General features: G+C 37.4%; 1 protein-coding gene across 5 annotated transcripts in view; it reads left to right on the forward strand.

The window, feature by feature from the left end:
• Nucleotides 1–20564, forward strand: part of AOX1 (aldehyde oxidase 1) — a 46091-nt gene extending 25527 nt beyond the window's left edge. For 4 of the 5 annotated variants that reach the window (XM_074872800.1, XM_074872798.1, XM_074872799.1 and 1 more), the window contains 14 exons: nucleotides 1238–1371; nucleotides 2687–2774; nucleotides 4292–4378; nucleotides 7105–7296; nucleotides 7601–7828; nucleotides 8839–8934; nucleotides 9644–9772; nucleotides 10271–10345; nucleotides 12040–12092; nucleotides 14178–14292; nucleotides 14921–14986; nucleotides 15578–15766; nucleotides 17226–17393; nucleotides 18441–20564. In XM_074872800.1, the coding sequence (XP_074728901.1) occupies nucleotides 1238–1371; nucleotides 2687–2774; nucleotides 4292–4378; nucleotides 7105–7296; nucleotides 7601–7828; nucleotides 8839–8934; nucleotides 9644–9772; nucleotides 10271–10345; nucleotides 12040–12092; nucleotides 14178–14292; nucleotides 14921–14986; nucleotides 15578–15766; nucleotides 17226–17393; nucleotides 18441–18491 (1671 nt within the window). In that variant the 3' untranslated portion in view covers nucleotides 18492–20564. The remainder of the gene's footprint in view (nucleotides 1–1237; nucleotides 1372–2686; nucleotides 2775–4291; nucleotides 4379–7104; nucleotides 7297–7600; nucleotides 7829–8838; nucleotides 8935–9643; nucleotides 9773–10270; nucleotides 10346–12039; nucleotides 12093–14177; nucleotides 14293–14920; nucleotides 14987–15577; nucleotides 15767–17225; nucleotides 17394–18440) is intronic. The other variant, XM_074872802.1, reaches the window with a different exon arrangement.
• Nucleotides 20565–20992: the final 428 nt, after the last annotated feature.

Below are 20992 nucleotides of genomic sequence, written 5' to 3' on the forward strand. Positions count from 1 at the left end.
GTAAAAATCTATTTCCCTTTGAACAAAGTACCTCATGCCCCACTACTGTAGGCATGAAAAACACCCTGTGGAGTGCTGAGGCTCTTCCGTCCTCATTAGCTTTCCATTGAGGTGAGGAGCAATCAGCACCCTGTAGAGTCAGAGTCTCCTGAGGGTTTGATCAACTCTAATAGCTGTAAGTGAGACTGCTGCTCCATGCCAAAATCATAATCATAGAATGGTTTGTGTTTGAAGGAACTTTTAAAGATCATCTACTCCACCCTGTCACGGACAGGGTTATCTTTCGCTAGATCAAATTTCTCAAAGCCCCGTCCAACCTGACCTTGAACGCTTCCAATGATGGGACATCCACAACTTCTCTGGGCAACCTGTTCCAGTGTCTCACCACCCTCATTGTAAAAAATGTCTTCCTTATGTCCAATCTAAACCTACCCTCTTTCAGTTTAAAACTGTTGTCCCTTGTGTCAGTACAGGCCTTGGTAAAAAGTCTTTCTCTGTTTCTTATAAACCCACTTTATATATTGAAAGGCCACAATAAGGTCTCCCTGAAGCCTTCTCTTCTCTGGACTGAACAACTCTCTCAGTCTTTCTTCATAGGAGAGCTGTTCCATCCCTCTGATCATTTTGATGATGGTAAATGGTAAAACAAAGCTGACATAGCTTACAGTCTGCATAGCATTAGCTGTGGTGAATGAAACTTAGAGTATTTCAGACTCAACACTGGCGTTTTGTGTTCAAAGCCCAGTTCAGCTCCTTTTATCATTTCCATTATTATTATATTGCCAATAGCCAAGAAATGTGAAGAACTGAGTGTCTGAGAAAATTATTAGAAGCAAGAACATTCCTGACACTAGCAAGACCTTAGATTATTAAAAAACAATGTTATTTGAATTAAAAATTAAATTTATTATCTTAGTAATAAAAACAATAAAACCTGTATTCTGGTCCCTTTTTCTTATACCTGAAGCTTCTTACTGTTTAAATAATGAAATCCAAGGGTCTGTCCATGGCCCTTTCACAGTCTCCGTCGTAGAGATTTTAAATGTGAACACTGCTGAGTGTTTGTTGTTATCTTTTTCTTGCTTTTTAACCTAGGGTAAAGGAAAAATTATTTTCATCTGATTCAAAAAAACCTAGAAACATCTATGGAACCCTTTTCTAGAAAAGGTTTTTATTTCAGAACCTAACTTTAAGGCTTAGTTTGAGTTGTCATAAAAGATTAAAACTGGTTTTACAGGAAATGGTAGCTGCAAGTTTAGGTGTTCCAGCCAACAGGATCATGTGCCATGTTAAACGAGTTGGTGGAGCTTTTGGTGGGAAACTCCTGAAAGCTGGCTTACTGGCATCAGTTGCTGCAGTGGCAGCAAACAAGTAAGTGTGGTATGTGTATATTGGGATATGAAGAGAAAATAGGATGAACTGTTTTTGCATTTTGACTAAAATACTTTTTTCACAAAGTTGCTAGCCAAAAAGTCATAAAATCTTGACTGTTCACATTTTGTAAGACTATTCAGTGCATTTCTTTGTTTTGTTTTGTTAGACTACTTATGTTAAACAGCTCTAGCTGTTTAGCTGTAGCCTCAACTAAATTAATGGGATTTGAAGAAATCGGTATTAGTATAAGCTAGAAATGTTCTTAAAATGGTTGAGCATTTCAAAAGGACTAGACCCTAACTACTGAGGCTTTGTATGTACATTCAAAATATGAAGTTAACCATCCAGATGTGAACTTCACTAGCACAGCAGGATGCAGAAGGAAGAGTTCATGAGTGGAACAGCTTTTAAGAACAAGTAGTTCTAGTTCAGTTGCCACCATATTTCAGTCAAAATTAGCTTAAATCTGTTAGGTATTGTGTTTTTGCTAATACTACTTGAATTAGTTTAGGAACACATAAAACTCCATCCCCCACCATCCAAATTTGGCAGGACAATACTGGCAATTAGCTGTCAGTGGATAATAACCTCTTTCATAAGCATAACTGATTTGCAGCAGAATGCACATCAGGCTACATCCTGTCTTAGCCAAAATGATCTTGTAGTCTGAGTGGTTAGCTCAATGCATTTCTCTTGTTACTACCATCATTGTTGTACAAACTGATCTTGATTATTTTTGGCCATGTTATCTGTGTTTTGGATTAACCAGGCCATGCTAAAAATAATCTTTTTTTTATAGTTTAAACAATCTTTTTTTACTGTTAGGACCTTATTTTATATCTTATGTCAATTTTTTCAAAAGTAACTATTCTAAATGGTATATACATTTGTAGACTAGTTTTCATATTTTTATTATTATCCATATTTTGGTTTTATTCCAAGGCACCCTATTTCAGTATGATTCTGAATAGCTAAGAGGTGACTATTTCTTGCTTAAAGTTGAATACTAACTGCTGTTAGCTCACTTAACACAGTTCAGTCTTAATACTGAAATAACAATTTCTTCAGAAGTTTGCACTGAGTTATCTCATTGGCTTTCAAGAGATGAAATTAAAATTCTAACATGATTCTAAATGCAAAAAAAATATGAACTCTGGGCATAGCTTTAAGCATATATTTAAGCCTATTAAAGTTAAGTTTAATCTAAATGCACGTTTATATGCATGGCTAGATCTGGCTATATGATGAATAGCCATCTTGTTAATTAAATTTCTTACTTTGACTGAAATCTGACTTTTCTTTTTTGATTTAGAACCAGCAGAGCAGTCCGTCTTATTCTGAGCCGAGGGGATGATATGTTAATCACTGGTGGCCGACATCCTTTTATTGGTAAATATAAAGTGAGTGCCATAAGAATTCAGTGAAAAAATACCTGCCCATATTCTGTGAATAAGTATTTCAGTGTTACTGGTTAATATTTGTTCTATTAATGCAAATGAGTATGATCAATACAATTTTAAAACAAAACGACTAGCCAGGAAACCAAGAGATAAAGTTGCTGAACAGCTCTTTCTCTGTTTCTGCCTCTTCTCTGTGCAGGATTTTGTTCTGGGTTTTTTTCTAGTCCCTTGATGTCCTTTTCCTTTTATAGCTCTTTCTGTCTTTCTTTCTGGGAGCAGGAAGCTACACTAGCTCAGACTTCTTTTGCAGAGGTTTATTTTAAACTGCCCATATGGTTAGGTTCATACAAAGGAGCAACTAGTTTTTCACAGAAACGGTGTCATACAGGAAAACTCACCCTATGGAGAAAATTAATCTCTTCCCTGCTCATGCACTGTCATCAGTCATAACTATTCATTAGGACAATTTCTACCTTCTTTTCCATCTCTGCTTGTCATGGAAATTATGCATGCCAGACACCATAACAGGGTTTGACTCCTGGTTTCTGCTGAATTGATAAGCCAAAAGACAGATTCCTCTACAAAAGTACTTCTTATTAATAGCACTACAGCTCAAGCTGGATGCCTCAGAAGAGGGACCCTGAACAAAGAAATCCCTGGGCAATTATACCCTTGCAAACTAAGTTCCCCACCCCTCACACGACAGTTTGAACCAATAGTAATGTTAGGGTCTGTGGTCTTCCCGTTCTTCATTGGGTCTTTTCATTGTCTCCAAGTGGGCTGTTTCTTTTCTTATCTCTAAGGTTGCAGCTTCTGCTGGTGATTGTAGCTTCCTTGTCTTCTGGCTTGAATCAGCTCTCAGGCCTTCTTTTACTTAACTAGGTAAAAGTTCAACATACCTAGGTGAAAGTTCACAGCTTGCGGCCTAAGGCTTCAGCAAATTTAGCTACTAGTGCTAAGCAAGTTATGCTAAACAAGTTCTATATAAGTGGTATACCATATTGCACAACATACTACACAGGTAAAGTAAGAGAGGTTTTATAAGATTCTTCCCTAAAGTTGAAAACGAGCTGTAGCTCATGTTGAGAATTCAGGAGCTTGTTAGTGGTGATAGGTGAAAAGAGAGATGTGAGATAAAGGTAACTTCTCATCATTAAGAAAAACAGATGTCATACTCCATCTGCCTGACACTGTTCTTAGAGTCAGAGTGACATTTGACTTTGTTTACAGTGAACATTCCTAGATGACACATGTATCAGCCATCTCAGGCAATACACAGGAAGCCATGTTGCTTATTATATGCTGTACCTATACAGGTCACAGGTGCCAGGTGGGAAAGGCAGTAGCTTAGAACATTCTTTCTCTCTTGCCCTTCTGTAGTTTCAGTGAATGCTGCCCAGAAATTAATAGTGCAGTATGGCCCTAACCGTGTAGGTTACGTTCATTTTCAAAATAGACAAGCATTGAAGAAATGAATGAATGCCAAAACCTAAATAGGTTATCGTTGATCCTTCTAGGTTGGCTTCATGAATGATGGTAGGATCAGAGCTGTGGATGCCAAATACTACATTAATGGAGGATGTACCCCTGATGAATCTGTCCTGGTAAGGCTTTTATAAGTTGACAAATCTTATAAAGGAGGAATCATTAGCTGGAAAATGATGAAGGACAAGTTCCCTTGCATGTGTATTGTTAATCATATAGCCTTTTGATGTAGGGACTGTGGGTTGCTGGAAAATCTGCACCTAGTAGTTTAACCTTTCCTCGTTCAGTTCAGTGAAGCACTATACTACTTTTTGAAATTTTCCTATGCATTCACTTCATTAATGGTTTCCTAGGCTTATTTTCCCATTATAAACATGTCAACTAACAATGTATTCCTTTCAAAATACCAGGTACCTGCATTTGTACCTGCCTAAAGCTTTATGTCTACAAGGCTGTGAAGACCTTTCTTAGCCTTCAGAAAATTCATAGTGATAGTTGTCCTGTTACTATCTCTGTGCATTTCTGTACTGGGTCTGCATTTATTGTGCTGTATACTTCAGTTCCTCACTTATAGGTCAGCAAAGTATAACAAGTTGCTTGCTTTAATATCAGTCACTCATTATTTATTTTCGCATAGGCTATTCTAGCTGCGACTGAAATGTTTGTTGAGGTTACTGCCCCTCATCTGCTTGTCACTGTCCCCCCTATGGGTATTTTCTGCACTCAGAAATCTGTTAGTGTAACTGCCCATGCTATTGCTGCCTAACATGGTTCAAAAATAACCAGGGTTAGAAAAAAAGCCATGATTAAAAGCATGTACATTAATGCAGATTGCATGTCAGAACCATCCTGAGAATGTCCTACAGTGATACAGTGAACCTGGTGGACCTACAGTTGGAGGCAGTGATAACCAGCTGAGTAACCTTTCCACTCAGCTCAGCTGCAGCTGGAATAGCATGTGATAACAGCCTAACTCTCTAACATTACACCTGTGTGAGCCAGCACAGGATGCAGGAACAACCACAAAACCACAGATGAAATGCAAGGAGTAAATCTATTTTTGTTACCTCACCAACTGGGGGATCCCCGAAGCAGCACCCAGGCAGAGGCACAAAAGCAGGGACGCAGGCACCATGGATCTCAGTCCATGCTGAACCTCCTGTTTTCGCCTGTTTATCAGGGATTCACACAGGCATAGTTTACCATTGTGCTTTGATCTTTCCCACAGCAGGGCAGAAATCTCAGGCATGTTTGATAGGGTACCTCAAACTCTATCACAGGACTGTGTTATCTAAACACAGATGTTCTACTTGTCAAATACAGAAGACTAAACAACGATTAGTATGTGTGTTTTTGACACTCCAGCTGCAAGTCACTTGAGCGTGTTTACAATCCTCCTTGCCAGTCTTCTGTTATTTTCCCACAACTGCCTAATTAATTAGATCAATAACCAGTGGTCTAGCAGTGTGATTCCATTTGATTCTTAGTATAGTATTAATAATTCAACACTTTGAAAATGAGAAATAAGTTTATTGGAAATAAAATTATAAGCTTTACCAAATGTAGAATCCAGGTTTTTTTCTGGGCCAGGGTGACTTATCTGTGTGTTCCCAAGACAGTATTTTGGGATTATTCTTTCTTTGGAGAGGACCTTATCCTATGAGGGCCTAGCCTCAGAGAGAACCAAGATGCTTAATGCTCATTGTAATAAAAACTGGTCTTCCAGCAAGGAAGTTGAATACCAGTAATCTATGCTTACCTTAGTTTTCAACAATATCAACAATTAATAATATGTTTTAACTCTCTGTGATTGCATCAAGATAAGAACAGACATTTCTGGGAAGAAACTTTGGCATAGCTAAGAGCTGTATTATAACAATACATTGTATTCACTCTGATTTATCAATAACCCTCCTAAACCTGATCAGCTTCATGCACGTACTTTCTCTAAGTCCATAAAAGTTGTGGTCATAATAAAAAAGCCCCAAAATACGACTCTTTTTTTTCATTCTGCAACTAACATTTCAACTTATATTTCCTAAGTGAAAAAGTAGCATTATATGACATTATTCATGTGCACAGTTATTACAGCAAAACTATCTTCAGTTGTTTCTCTGCAGAAATGTTTTAAAGTTTATTGTTTAAAGCTCGGTGGGAACAGTAGGAATATAGGCTTAAATCTGCCATTCTGAGAAATCTACTTAACATTGTTAAGGCCAGTGGCCTCCTCATGAGGCATCAAAACATTTTTTAACTTATTTATTTATTTTTATACTGACTCCTAGAGCCTAATTTGAGGTCTCTAATATGGGATTTTCCTTTTCTTGTGTTTGTCTTGTGAAATCTCTAAAAGAAAAATATAAGAACTGGAAGACACTGTAAAGTGCAGTACGTATGCTTTCTGGTGGAACTAAACCTTAACTGTGATGTTCCATTGGACGTGATAGTTCAGAATGCTTTCATCAGTTCCTTTCATAACTCCCATTGCTTTCAATCTAATCTGCCTATTTTTAGTTCTGTGTGGCTTTTGATATCAAAGTAGGAGGAAAATCAATCTTAAAATGAAGTATCTGTTACATCCTTAACTACTGACCAGCACTGAACTACTAGTAACATCAACTGTGTTCTGTGAATATCAAAAAAGAACTGAAAACAAATATGCTGCATGAATAAAGCCCGTGTGTGTGCATAAGAATATTCTTACTACCAGTGATTGTCAGAAACCCAATTTTAAAGCTAATTGTTTCAAGTTAAAGTCTTTATATGAGATGAGGAATATTTAAATGTGAATTTGAAAGAAGCACTGTTCTGACATTTAACTAGACCTGTTTGTCCCCTACCTCAGGTAGCAGAAGTATCCTTATTAAAAATGGACAATGCATACAAGATTCCCAACTTGAGATGCTGGGCTTATGCCTGCAAAACAAACTTGCCATCAAACACAGCGTTCCGAGGATTTGGCTTTCCCCAGTCAGCACTGGTGACAGAAACCTGGATAACAGGAGTTGCAGATAAAATTGGTTTATCACCAGAAAAGGTGACGAAAAGAAGGCATCTTCTCTCCTGAAATGAAGTCTATGTGGTTGGAAAGTTAAAACCCTTTTAGATTAGCTCACTTGTTTGAACAAATCTTTTCTATGTCAAACCTGATTTATGCTAAAATTCATGTCTTTTTAAATCAGTGTCTGATTGTTGAATGAATAGCATGCTCTTACAAACTGAACAAAACTGGTAATTGTTCAAAAAATATATAGTAATCTTCTTGTTGTCTACTAGTCCCCCCAAATGATCAGTCTGCCTTTAACAGGATTGTGTGATAGCTGTTAATTTTATTATTTCAGATTAGGGAAATAAATATGTATAAGGAGAACGAGCAGACACACTTCAAACAAAAGCTTGATCCACAAAACTTAATACGGTGTTGGAATGAATGTATGGAGAAATCTGCATACTACAGTAGGAAAACAGCTGTCAATGAATTTAACAAACAAAATCATTGGAAGAAAAAAGGTATTGCCATTGTACCAATGAAGTTTCCATTTGGACTAGGCACACGTTATCTTTCTCAGGTTAGTTTCTTTAAAGAATAAGTGAGCTAAGCTTTTTATCCATTTACCTTAGGATACAAAAGAAATGTGTTATCTTTCAACTTCTGGAAAACTGTCATCCTCCTAATGGTTGTTCCCTGAAGGCTACACAGGCTTCTAGCTCTCTTCAAGCTGAGATCAAAGTGGTTTGGTTTTCAGAACCCAGGCAGCTTGGACCCTGCCTACTTAAAGGCCAGTCCCATCTCTTGTGATGTGATATTGGTATAGATGAGTTGAACACTTTTATGGAAAGTTTTTGAGGACTGATGGCAAAGTGTTCATTTGACAAGAAGTTATCCATTCTAGAAATAGCTCTGAGCTTACTCTCTCTGACCAGGGGGGTACTATGGGATGCTGTTCTTAAAGACTTAATCCTTTAATGTCATCAAAGACTAAGTTTAAGGAAGAAAAGAAGAACAGTAGTATTTTTGGTGCTTCTGGAATAGACAGCATTTTATCAACTGAAAATTAATTGACTGACTTGTATCATATCAAACTGGCTGTCTCTGTTCAATACTAAAATCACAGGGCCTCTGTAGTCTACAGTGCTACTTCCAGCTGAGTCCTCATTCAGAACCTTACTGCTGTGTTTAATGCTGCCAGTCTGCCCAACCTATGCTGTTGAAAAACTCTGTCCAAAGGCTCTCAAACATCAGTGAGAGAGAAAATGGAACTTGCAGCAATTTGCATTTACAGCCACTAGTGAGGGAGGTACTCCAGATTTTTGGAACCATTGAGATACTGTTGCCAGGTGTAGATTTATTTCAGGATCTAGCAATAGAAAAAGCAGACCTCCAAGGATTTATATCTTTTTCTTTTGAGAGGAAGAACAGGGACTAGCATTCCAAATTTTGCCTTCTATTCAAAAGCATTAAACAGATAAATTGAAATACACTTCAAAACTTTATCTGTCTTTTTGGATTCATCAGTTCATTACTATATGCAACACATTTCTCACTAGTCTAATGTTGATTTTGTTTTTCCTTTTTTAGGCTGCTGCTCTGGTTCATATTTATACTGATGGGTCTGTGCTTCTGACACATGGTGGAATTGAAATGGGGCAGGGTATTCATACAAAAATGATCCAGGTAACAAATGATCCAAACAAATATTGCCTTGTGCTTTATCTGTCATGAAGATAAACAGCGTGAAGGTTTTCTTCTCAGTTAGTTAGTGTACTAGTAGGACAGTTTGTTTATCAGCATAGCCATTGCATCTTTGTATTGATAGAGTTAGGATGCAAAGATACCTTCATTAAGAGTCATAGAGACAGCAGGAAGAAAAAACAGATTGTTTGGGTTTTATTTTTGCAGTAGTATGTGAAGATGCTTAGTAGAAATAAGGTTTTTTGGGGCTGATCCCATAAAACCCATGGTAAAAAAAGATGGTCAGTATTCATATTAGTATACAGTCCAGATAATATTATTATGATCATATTTGTTTAATGGATAATTGAGAGACAGATCTGTAAAGATATTTATCAAGTCAATGAAAGCTTGGGATCTGGGCCTGCATAATTTCCCCTAAGTCATACAGGATATAAGCAGCAAAATCAGGAACTGAATGTTGGGCTCCAGAGTCTCAATCTAGAGTTTGAATACAGCTAAAATATTGCACTTCTTTCTGTTTCTTTCTACTGACAAACTGGGCAGAATGATTTCAGCTGGAGGTTGGAAGAGGATTTGCTCAGACATTATCTTTCCTGGTATCTCTGAGTTCTAGCAAGTACTGGGGAACTGTTGGAGAGTTTAGAATGTTTCTAAAACAGAGAAGAATATGTTGTTCTTCCTGAAACAGGTTGCTAGTCGGGAATTGAACATCCCCATGTCATGTATTCACTTCTGTGAAACGAGCACAACAACTGTTCCCAATGCATGTGCCTCAGTAGGATCTGCAGGGACAGATGTCAATGGCATGGCTGTGAAGGTAAAGATAGTATTTAGTTTACAAAACACCCTATCCCTCATGGTATTTAATGCCTGCCAAATTTAAGCATTAGTGATCCCATAGAAATCAAGCTTGAGATTGAGATGGTCAATAATACCACTGGAGATTGCCAAGAAGAAACATGATTTGTTTCTCAGTAATGGTGCTCATGAGTTTTCAGAATATCATCTGAGTTTTCCCAAAAAGGCTTATGTTTGACAAAATCCTTATTTCATCTAACAAAATAACTAATCCCATAAAAATCTTGTACCCTGTTCCTGTTCTAAATCTAGCCATTCACACAGATTGCAGCCCTTGTAACTTAATCCTTTATAAGATTTGTGTCTATGCAGTTAAAATGACACCTCCTATCATACTTTTTCAAACCCAGATGAAAGTAAAGCATATACTAATGAAATACTAACTAGAACATATCTCAAGTAGTACCAAACATATCTGTGTTAATCTTGTTAATTGTATTCTCCTGACTTCTCACAGGATGCTTGCCAAACTCTTCTGAAACGCCTGCAGCCTATCATCAACAAGAACCCAAAAGGGACCTGGAATGACTGGGTAAGACGTGTGAATGCTGCTAAATGTGTTTGTGTGCTTTCAGAAGCTGTGATATATGTATTGTAGTCTTATCGGTTTGCTCAGCCTAATAATCCTAAAGTTAAAACTGTAGAAATAGGTTATTTTACAGAAAGATGGAGTGTGGTTGCTTGGTTTAGATATGTGGGAAACAATCCCCAAATCTTATCTATTTGGAAAGGAGGGGAAGCTATCTGTGAAGTCACATTTGGAGGCACAGAAGTTTTTAATATACAAAAAATATCAGCTTGTGCAATAACATGACCCACCCCAGCTTACCCGCAGACAAGCTGTTGCCAAAAGGTTGTCAGGGTATATGTGTACAGTGTCAGTATTCCTACATGGCTGTTCTTTATTTTTACCAAATCAATAGAGAAGCCTTCTCAACTTCTTCCTTCCATCTCTCTCCCATATGCAATATATTACAGAACTGCACAAAAGGTAGCAGGAATCCTTGCTCTCGTTGCTCTAATATGTAATTAGTTATAATATTAGTTACATTTGCATACATAGATTAGTACAGAAGTAGTGCTAAATCTATTTAACGAAATGGCCCCTGTCTGGTGCCCACTTGAAACGGGAATAGAACTTTAGGGGTAGAAACTGGATTTTCTTAACTAAAAGCATTCTGCTATAATATCAACTATTTTTATGAAGATGTGGCTGAGAATCTAGTCCTGTGTATTGAGATGTTAAAAGAAAACCTGTTTGTTTTATCTCTTTACCCAGTATTGCTTGTTATCTATGGCCTAATGAAAAGGCCAGTCCCTGCCTTGAGGCATTTATAGATCTAGTACACTCGGGTGTTTCTTTTCAAGTGATTTAATACTATAATAACTGTGAAAATGTAAACACTTTCTTGTCAGTAGTAATTCCTAGCAATAGCAAATAATGTTTGAATACATGTGGTAGCTTGATAACTGACAGCTGAGTATGCAAAAATAATCTCCTCTAGTACGTGCCAAATTACTTTGGATAATTCAGACACGCCCAAAATATTAGCAGAAATGGCTGACCTAAGAAAGAATGTTAATATATGCAGAGAAGTAATTTTACATCTAAATTTACAAAGTCAGTAGATTACAGTTAATTAAACTTATTTTTAAAAACCCAAAAACTTCTTGACTTGTAAACTGAGTAAATCTAACATGAGAATCACTGAAGAGGAATAGATTTGGCACCTCATACTGTCATTTTTACCACTGTCAGAACACTGCAAAGAGCATTTTTCTTGTCAACTGTCATTTTTGTGCAAATAGGTCACGCAGATCTTTTATGTCAGTGACTTCTCAAACAGATCTGTTCAACTGACAAAGAGAGACCCTTTTCTATTGAACTTGAGCAGAAAAATTGAGCAGAGCCCTTTCTGACTATGGCATTAATAGTAATAAAGATTCTGCAAGAACGCCACCGTTGACAGGTCTATTCCTTTTTGTATTGCCAAAAGAATTCAGATTGCTTGTCCAAAGGGGGTTTAGCTCTACAGTATTAGGCATCGTGTTTGGCTAAACACACTTAACTGAGCTGATCTTCCTTTCTTTACAATTTGTTACAGGTTTTTTTGTAAGTAAATATATGTCAATAAGTAAATATATGTAAATTAAGTAAATATATGTATGTTGTGTTCCTTCCTGGCTCCTTCCTTGCTTTACCACAAACGGTGCTATATTTTACAGATTAAAGAAGCTTTTGAACAGAGTGTGAGTCTTTCAGCTACAGGCTACTTTAGGTAATATATTTTTGTTCCTTAAAAATGCGTAAGTTAGACCAAGACTGATTTCTGAAGATAACTAATGTTGTGAATAGAAGATCCTGTCCAATAGTTATTTCTAATGGCTCACCTTATGTTTTATGTAATTCTTTGATATATGGAAGGTTGGAGTATAAAGTGTATGTGCTAATTTATGCCTAGCCCTATGTGAACTCTCTAGAAAGTGTCAAAAGAATATTTCATCCCACCTTTGCTCCATGATTTAGCCATTAGCAAACCAGAAAGCATCAAGTGACTGATACCTATAACAGTAGGTATGCAAAGTGGGATACAGTTTATTTACTGGAGGCTGTATTGCTATAAACTATAAATGTTATACTACAGATTATTTACACTTTTACCCACAAACATGTTCACACCAAGTTGCATGACAGGAAGAACAAGTAGTAGCATTAGAATATTTATCCAGCACACACCTGTAATTAGCAAACAGGTGCACTTGTGGAAGATTAGGCCCATTTAAATCTAAACCTGAACCTTAAGGTTATTTCTCTTTAGAGGAAGGAGAATTTAAAATGTCTGATTGAGTTTAAGAGAAAGCTCATGGTAATTTATTTTTTTAAAAAATTAACTCAGGAATCAGATGCCATGATTCAGCACTAATTGAAAGCTAGGGGGGGCCTTAGTGCTCACATCAGAAGTAGGATACTCACTGACCCTAGTTTTGGAGTCATTGTTTTGACCTCTTTGCTTCTGGAGCCTCAGAAAATTCCCAACATATGTACTCTTAGATATGGATTTATTCACAACAGCATGCTATTGTAGGACACAGTAATCCTAAACACAACTCCCACTGCTCTCTCTCAGTGGGAATTGCAATCTTGTGGTCCTTTTTCTCTGATTTCTTTCACAGTGTTTATAAAGAATCAGAAAGGAAAAATTCCTTGCTACAACTCAGGTGGGATTCAAAGCCAAGCTTCTTTCTTAGACTGCTGTGCCTTATATCTTCTCTCCCTCCACCTGTATTTACTTAACTTATCAATAGCAACTTTTCAGGTATTCAGGCAGTCTGGAGTAAGTTGAAGAGGCACTTCACAAACCCATACTTATTTAAAACACTGAGAAAAGCCCAAACAAAATGTCCCTTCCTGCTGTTATGTCTGTTCAAATATTTATATTCCCTTTAGGAATGTTGGTATCTCCAAAGAAATGAACAACAGTCATACTTTGCTATTGACATTTAATGGTGTTCAAAAACATCTGCAGATCCCTGAGCCTCAAATCCTGCATTGATCTAGTTCTTATCCAGTAATATTCTCCACATCCAAGAATCTCAAAGCTGGCTGAGGTAGATGGGATATGAGAAGTTGAATACATGGACTTTGTATATACATTTTTCAATGCACAGTTCAACCCTCTGAATTATACTATAAATGTTTTATGGGTTATAATTTTAAATATGCTCAACAAAGACATTTCAGTCATTCATGGTCAGAAAATATGCCTTGGTCACATAGCTCACATGGCTGGAGATACCACATTTCACTGTCCTCTTGTGTCCATTGAATTTACCCTATCAGTCCTGACTACTAGAGTCTCCTCAGTTAGTCCCACTCCCTTCTAAATAATTACACCTTTATTTCAAGATTCCTGTTTTAACCCTCTCACTCATTCTGTAGGCAGTTTTTGTAATTTTAACTCTTCCATTTATGTCTTGTAAATTATTCTTTCATAGGTCCTGAACAGTTTTCCTCCCTTTTTCTGAATTCCCTTATGTGCTATTACCTCAGCAACTGTTATCTTAAATTTGTATTCTGTACTTGATTACCACATCTATATTAGTATATTTCTGGGATTATGATGGTTATAGATGCTCCTGAACTGAAATAGCTTGCTTGTCTGCTAAATTTTATATGAATACCAGATCCATCAAACCTAAACTAGTAGTGCTCTGTAGGATTTCATGGAACTTAACTGCTGGTGTTCTGACCTGTTATTTAAGATTTCACTTGAAGTAGTTTCAAACTTTCGTGTGCTCATCTGCTTTGTTGTGATGCAAACATTCATTAATTTTCTTCTTGTGGACTTTGTTTCTTTCATCAGAGGTTACAATGAAAACATGGATTGGGAGAAAGGGGAAGGACAGCCATTCACTTATTTTCTTTATGGAGCTGCTTGTTCAGAGGTTGAAATTAACTGTCTAACAGGAGATCACAAGGTAATAACTGAGTCTCATGGAAGCTTTGTAAACAATGTGAATGAGGTTTGTTTGTATCACCAGAGCTCAAACAAACTTTCAGGTTTTGCATTAACATGTCTTCACATGATAGCAAACATATCAACAGTGTAAATGCAAATTACAGGTGGAGCAGAATGAAAGCTGTGCAGTGTTAACCAGCTTTTGGCACATCTGTATTAATGTCATATGGATTCACCTTTTTAGTTATGGCAGATATCTGACATGTTCTTTGCTTGTTCTCTCCCTGTTTGCCAGCAAACAAATTACAGCAGAGCTAACTATTCTATTTCCAGTCTTTTGACCATCTAGACAGCTAAATGTCATAGACTGCTGATCATATGCCCTCTCTCTGTACTTACTTATGTGGAGATTTCCTTGTGCAATGGAAAGAATCTGGCAGGGCTGTCTCTGCCTAAACTTCTGTTAAAGTTCAGACAAACCCATTTTGCTTGTAATGGGATATTGGAAATTACTTTGAAATTGTGTACATGGAGGGGCCTCTATCTTAGCATATATTATTCCACTGAACACTCTAACCCACATTATGTTCTAATCACTCCACTCCATACATGTCTCTTGGTAATATGCATCTGAATTTTATTGACAGAACCTCAGAACAGACATTGTTATGGACATTGGATGCAGCATAAATCCAGCTGTGGATATAGGACAGGTATGTGCCAAGACTTTCCTGCTGTCTTCTTTCTATTACACTGATAGCTGTATCTGAACTGAAGATTACCTTATTAATTCAGGAAACATTAATTTCTTACTAGATAATGTTATAAGTCATAGATCATATTAGAAGGTCCTTTACTTGTAGACTTGCCCTATTGAATCAGTGTCAGAGCTTTGTAGGTGTCAATGAAGCTTGAATCTTACCCATGGTGTCAACCTGTAGTACCTCCTGTATGTATATATGCCCACGGTCTGCTGGACTTAAATCCTGTTTGTGATCTAGTGTCCAAATTCTGTTGTTTCACCTGCCTTCCCCACTTGATAGCAGGGAAACACCTTTATTCATTGCAGACTGGTCCACAGATCTCACCACTTCATCATGAAAGCATTTGTCTCTGTGTGGTATGAGAGAGGAGTGTGAAAGCTTTTCCCAGCACCGTAGCCCCAGAATGTTGAAGAATCCCGTCAAGTATACAGGAAAGAAAACAGTTTTCTAACAGCTAGTGATACAAATCAGTTCTTGCCAAAGTTTTACCCATTTTACCAAACATGAGAACATAAATGCTGTTTCTTTTCTTATTTAAAGATTGAAGGTGCCTTTGTTCAAGGCATTGGCCTGTACACAATGGAGGAGTTAAAGTACTCTCCAGAAGGAGTCCTCTATACTCGAGGTCCAGATCAGTATAAGATCCCTGCTGTTTGTGATATTCCAGAACAGTTTAGTGTTTCCCTGCTCTCATCTTCCCAAAATCCATATGCCATCTATGCATCCAAGGTAAGCAAGCCATCACAGGGCCCAATTCTTAGACCCCAGGACAAACAGAGAAATTACTCTGATATAAAATGTATATAAGTTTTCAGTTCCTCCTCTTTAGCATTTCAAACAAGTTTCCATAAAATTGTTTTATTTATGACATCAGGGAAGCTAATACGAAAAGACATAATGCGAGATATTGCTGCATATCCTTCATGGTTGGCAAGTAGTAAGTTTAGGGTTTCATTAACAGACCATACACAGAAGCTGCAAGCTGAATTTAAAACCATGCTTTTAAAATGTGGTGATAAACAGAAGAGTTAGAGTAAAAATACCAAAGAAATTGATGGAGAAATCATAATGACAACGAGAGTGTGCAGCTTACTTATGTGTGTTATGCAGTAAGAAATAGGACTGTATGTATGTATTTATATAAGAGATTGGTATTCAGTTGATATAATCATTGCTTCAATTTATACCAGCAAATATTCTGACCAGTTGCATATAAGCAGTAATGGTAAATCAAGATGAAGATAATTCTGCAAATTTTTAACTGTTTCAAGTATTAGGTATGCCCTTAGAATACAGTAAAATAAAACAGCATAATGGGACAAAAAAGCAGATTTTATGGTGGAAGATATTAAAGAACCAATAGGCCCTTTAAAATTATTTAAAGCTATCTCAGTAATACATAATTAGAAAATTATTTGTTTGAAAAAAAATATCATCTAGGTGAAGTAGTTACATAGTTGACTGGGAGCTGATCTAGAGAGCTGATACTAATATCCCTCTTCAAACAGAGCTTTTATCCTTTTCTGTGAACTTATCTCCTATAATTAACCTTGAAATTCAGTGTAAGAAGGTGTGATTCTGTCTTTGTGCAGCATGTTTGGGGAAGACATTTGGTTCTCAGATTTTAGCAAGAAGATAAGTAAGGTTCAATTGCAATGTCCCAGTCCAGCCCAGATTGAAATGTTCAATAACACAGCACTGAGGGGACTATGGAATAAGGGTGGATTTTACCTGTCTTTGAGAAAATGTGAATCTTATGTCAGAACCAGCGAGAATATGTCAAGGCCACTGAGGTCAGTGGTGTTTGTCCGCAGGGAACTATCATGAGTTTGGGCTTTGTTTCTTAGTTGTATCTGTGCTGGGGTTTGGATTGTTGTAATTTTATCTAGTTATTATTTTATCCAGTTATTCTAAATTTCAGTTTAGGAATGAGCCAACAAGATTCTAAAATTAATAGCAACTATTTGAAATCAAACCTTTTTAGCTCCCTGAAAGCAGCTACCATCAGAAGACTTGGTGTGAGCTAAGCTTGCTTCCACTAAATCTAAAATAAATTTCCTTACTGTGAAGGACTAAACACTTTTTGAGTCACTGACTTTTAAGCTTTTTAGTTGATATTGATATGGCAGGTACTCCTCTCATTTGCTCAAAATCTACATCTATTTGACTTTTTTTTGTTGTTTTTCAGGGGATAGGTGAGGCAGGACTCTTCTTGGGATGCTCTGTGTTCTTCGCTTTGAGAGATGCAGTAACTAGAGTGAGGAATGAAAGAGGACTGAAAAAGACCTTTGCACTGAACAGCCCTTTGACCGCTGAACAAATACGGGCAAGCTGCGCAGATGACTTTACTGACATGGTAATAGGAAGTTGGGAGGAAGGGTCTGTTTAAGTTTCTCTGGGTAGAAGTGCATACTGCTTTGGGCACCCTTGAACAGTGGGGTGCCTAATGATGTCTCCAATTGGTCATGCTTCATATACAGCAATATCATATGGCTCCTTGTAAGTGAAATGTCTGTTAGGAGGTCTCACTCACACAAGTTACTCCAACAAATGCCATTCAAGCATTGTATTGGAAGTTCTCTGCTTTTGTATAATCTTTCTTTTTATTTGAAATTTACATAAATTTTACAATCCCCTCTTTCCCTGAAACCTCCTCCTTTCTTCTGTATGTCAAATCCTATAGAGGATTAAATAGCTCCTCTTACTGACATGCAATGGATCAGCCTCCAAGCATCTTCAGTCTCCTTCTAGGTGCTTTCCCCTAATGACTTGCACTCTGGCACTGTCACCTCATTCTGGTACTCCTTGCTATGCCCAGTAGCTCTTTGGGAGAAAAATAACTCAGAGCTAACAAAAGGATACAGAAGAAAAACAAATGAGGCAATACACTTTTTATAATGCTGATACCTTATATTCTTTCTGCAGGTGTTCACTGTAATCATGTTCCCACTGCTATTACAATTATTTTCCTGTGTCAGTTTTTATTTAGCCTACAACATCTGTGAAGCAAGGTCCTTATCAGCATATAAATCCATACTGTGCCCTGAACCTCTGAGGCTGTGCCATGGAAACTCTTGAGCGCTCACTCACAGATTACTCCCATAGTATTTCTGTGGTCATGGTGAGGCATCATTAGCCCCCAAATCAATAGGTTTGTGGCCTTACTCTCATCACGGGAGCTTGCAGGAGGTGAGGTCCACCAGTGCAGAGACCATGCTTCTCCATCCCTGTTTGGCCCTGACCCCAGTTATCACTGACCTTCCTTCAAACCATCTTCTGTTGGTATCCCTTGTAGAACACCTTGCTGAGTGACTTGGAGGCACCTGATAAGGGCAATATTGGGAGTTTGCCAGTCAAATAATATTAACATGTCACTCTTTTCATTTCTTGTTTGTTCTCTTAGATGGCAAACAATGAATCTGCTTCCTCCACTCCTCAGACCACATCTGTGTGAATGACAAACCAGAGTGCACAAGACCTCAATGGAATAGAAAACTGATTTACTGCCCCAGTACACACTAATCAACACACAGATAAATATATTTTATCATTTTATCATTTTCAGAATAGAATCAGCTACTAAAAATATGCACATTATATCTTCTATCCTTATCTTCATTCTCCATCCAGTATATTCATTACAGTACTTCACTTAAATTACTGCATTTCATTGCTAGGAATACATCTCCTGCATTTGAAACATATATATTCAACAAGAAAGATCTGATGAACACCTCAGCTAAAATGCTGCAGGAGAAGAAAGTTAGGATGAAGTATAAAGGTATGTTAGATAACTTACTGCCACTTACTACACTTAACAACTTCATATGATAAAAGATTTTTTAATGGCTTCAGCTAATTTTCTGATTTAGATTTGAGTCTTGCAGTGATGTGTGAGTGCAGAGATCTTTGTCTGTTGAAGAATCAGAACCTTGTTTGTTGGACCCAGTCCCTTTTTGATCAGAAGTGATGCTCTGATTTGTAGTAAAGCTGCTTTAGATTCTTTTGGTACAGACATCTTTGTGTTAAAAGCATGCAAGAAACAAGAGTTATGATTTTCTTTTGCTATGCCGGGCAAATTGGTATGGCTGATCTACATATATAGGAGATGAATTTTATCCCAAAAGTTGAAACAGTCACTTAGTTGTAGTTTCCACTGGCAGCTTTTTTTTTCTCATGAAGCAAGGCAAAAGCCTCTGAACTTAATGGGAAAACTCACATGGAGTTCTGTGTGCTTTGAATAGGAGACTGGACAAACCTGTCTCTGGAAAGGAATCTTAAGCAGTGCTTAATCCTGTGCTCAAGACTATATTGAGCCATGAAAGTACATGAAAGAGCTTTCTCTCACTCTTGGCCACTCCTGTGATAAAAAAGATTGAAAAAACATAATGAGATCAAAAGATGATCTGTAAATATCAGTCATCTGATGCTGCCTCGGGTGCAGTGGGATTAGACCACATCCAAGTAGTAGCAGCTGAAGAAAACAGGAAAATACAAAGCAGCACTGTATTAAATGGTAACAGAAATCCTGTTGTTATTAAGTTGAAAGTATGTCTATATTTATAACCTAAGATGAGACCAAGAAATTACATAGAATATATCAAAGTTAATATATTATGAAAGCTCCAACCACAATATTCAGATTTCAGCATCAGAATCCACAATATTGGACTGACTGAGAGCTTCAGCCTTTCTTCCTCTTGAAGTACAAAGCTGAGATTTCAGTTCTGAATGCAAACACACACAAATATGCAAATCTCCATGGTATCTGAATTTGGGGCTTTGATCTAGGATACATCCTAACACAGAGAAAACATTTCACTTTTTTAGTGAGTCTACAGAAACCCAAGTACCCAAAGTAGCACCTGAAAAATTGCAGCAGGTTCTTTGATAAGAAAGTAGAACTGAGAAAATAGGTAGTTTGTACGTTCAGTGTGTGTTTTCAGTGAACCTCTGCATCAATTATTCCTTGCTGAGCATGGTGATTGCTATTCCAGTTATTCACAGGTCAGATTGCTCCAGAACCATTTGTAATGAAAATAAATGAGTCTAATTTGTTTGATATGTCAGCCTGCAGGCTCTTATTATTTCACTGCTCCTCAGTTTTCCACAGACTATTTTCTCTTCTTGCCTTGAATCCCTTTTATGAGTTGATACTGTACCTGTGACAGAAATCAGGTTAGTAGCTTAAACTGGTTTTGCGTTGGCTATTAATGTACAAAATCTTTATTGTTTCAATTTGTTTGTCTCTGTAACCACCATGAGTAGGTGAAATTTAGCTGCTTAAACATATGTGTCTAGACCATTTTAGATGTCATAAGACAGCAGAGACATAGTGGAGCACAGGACTGGACGATGTAACATAGCAGCTGGAGGCCAAGCAGGTTATAGAAAATCATCTGATGTGGCACTAGAAGTGTGGCTTGGGCAGCTGAAGCTCCATTGGTTTATACTTCTTTTTCTTCACTTTCTTTGTATTACTTTAGCTTTTATATATTGTAAGTCAATAAATCAAATTAAATGTGAATGCTGCTGTTATAATTAGTTTTTTTGATTTGAAACATCTTCTTAGTTTCACGGCATGGACTTGTTAATGACAGCTCACAACCTCACCTGTCAATAACGGCCCCAAAACATGGGTAAGTCCTGGGATATGCTGAAGCAGGGAGAACATAGATGTACTGAACTAGGGGGAAGGTGCATTGTCCGTTGTTCTCCTGTGTACCTATGTGTCAGCACAGGTCTGGTTAGTTCCAGACAAGTCAAATCTTGTGAAAATTGAGGCCCAACCCTTGCAGGCCATTGCATGACATCTCCCCACCTGTAGTGCTGAGGTGTTTGCACTCCAGGGATTCATCAAGTTTTAGACCCACACTTTTTTTTCTTCAGTGCAGATCATGTGTCTGCTTGTCAGTATTTCTCAATTATTAACAAAGATTCCTCCCTGCCTCTTTA

This window comes from Strix uralensis, chromosome 6, assembly GCF_047716275.1.
Source record: "Strix uralensis isolate ZFMK-TIS-50842 chromosome 6, bStrUra1, whole genome shotgun sequence".
Lineage (NCBI taxonomy): Eukaryota > Metazoa > Chordata > Aves > Strigiformes > Strigidae > Strix > Strix uralensis.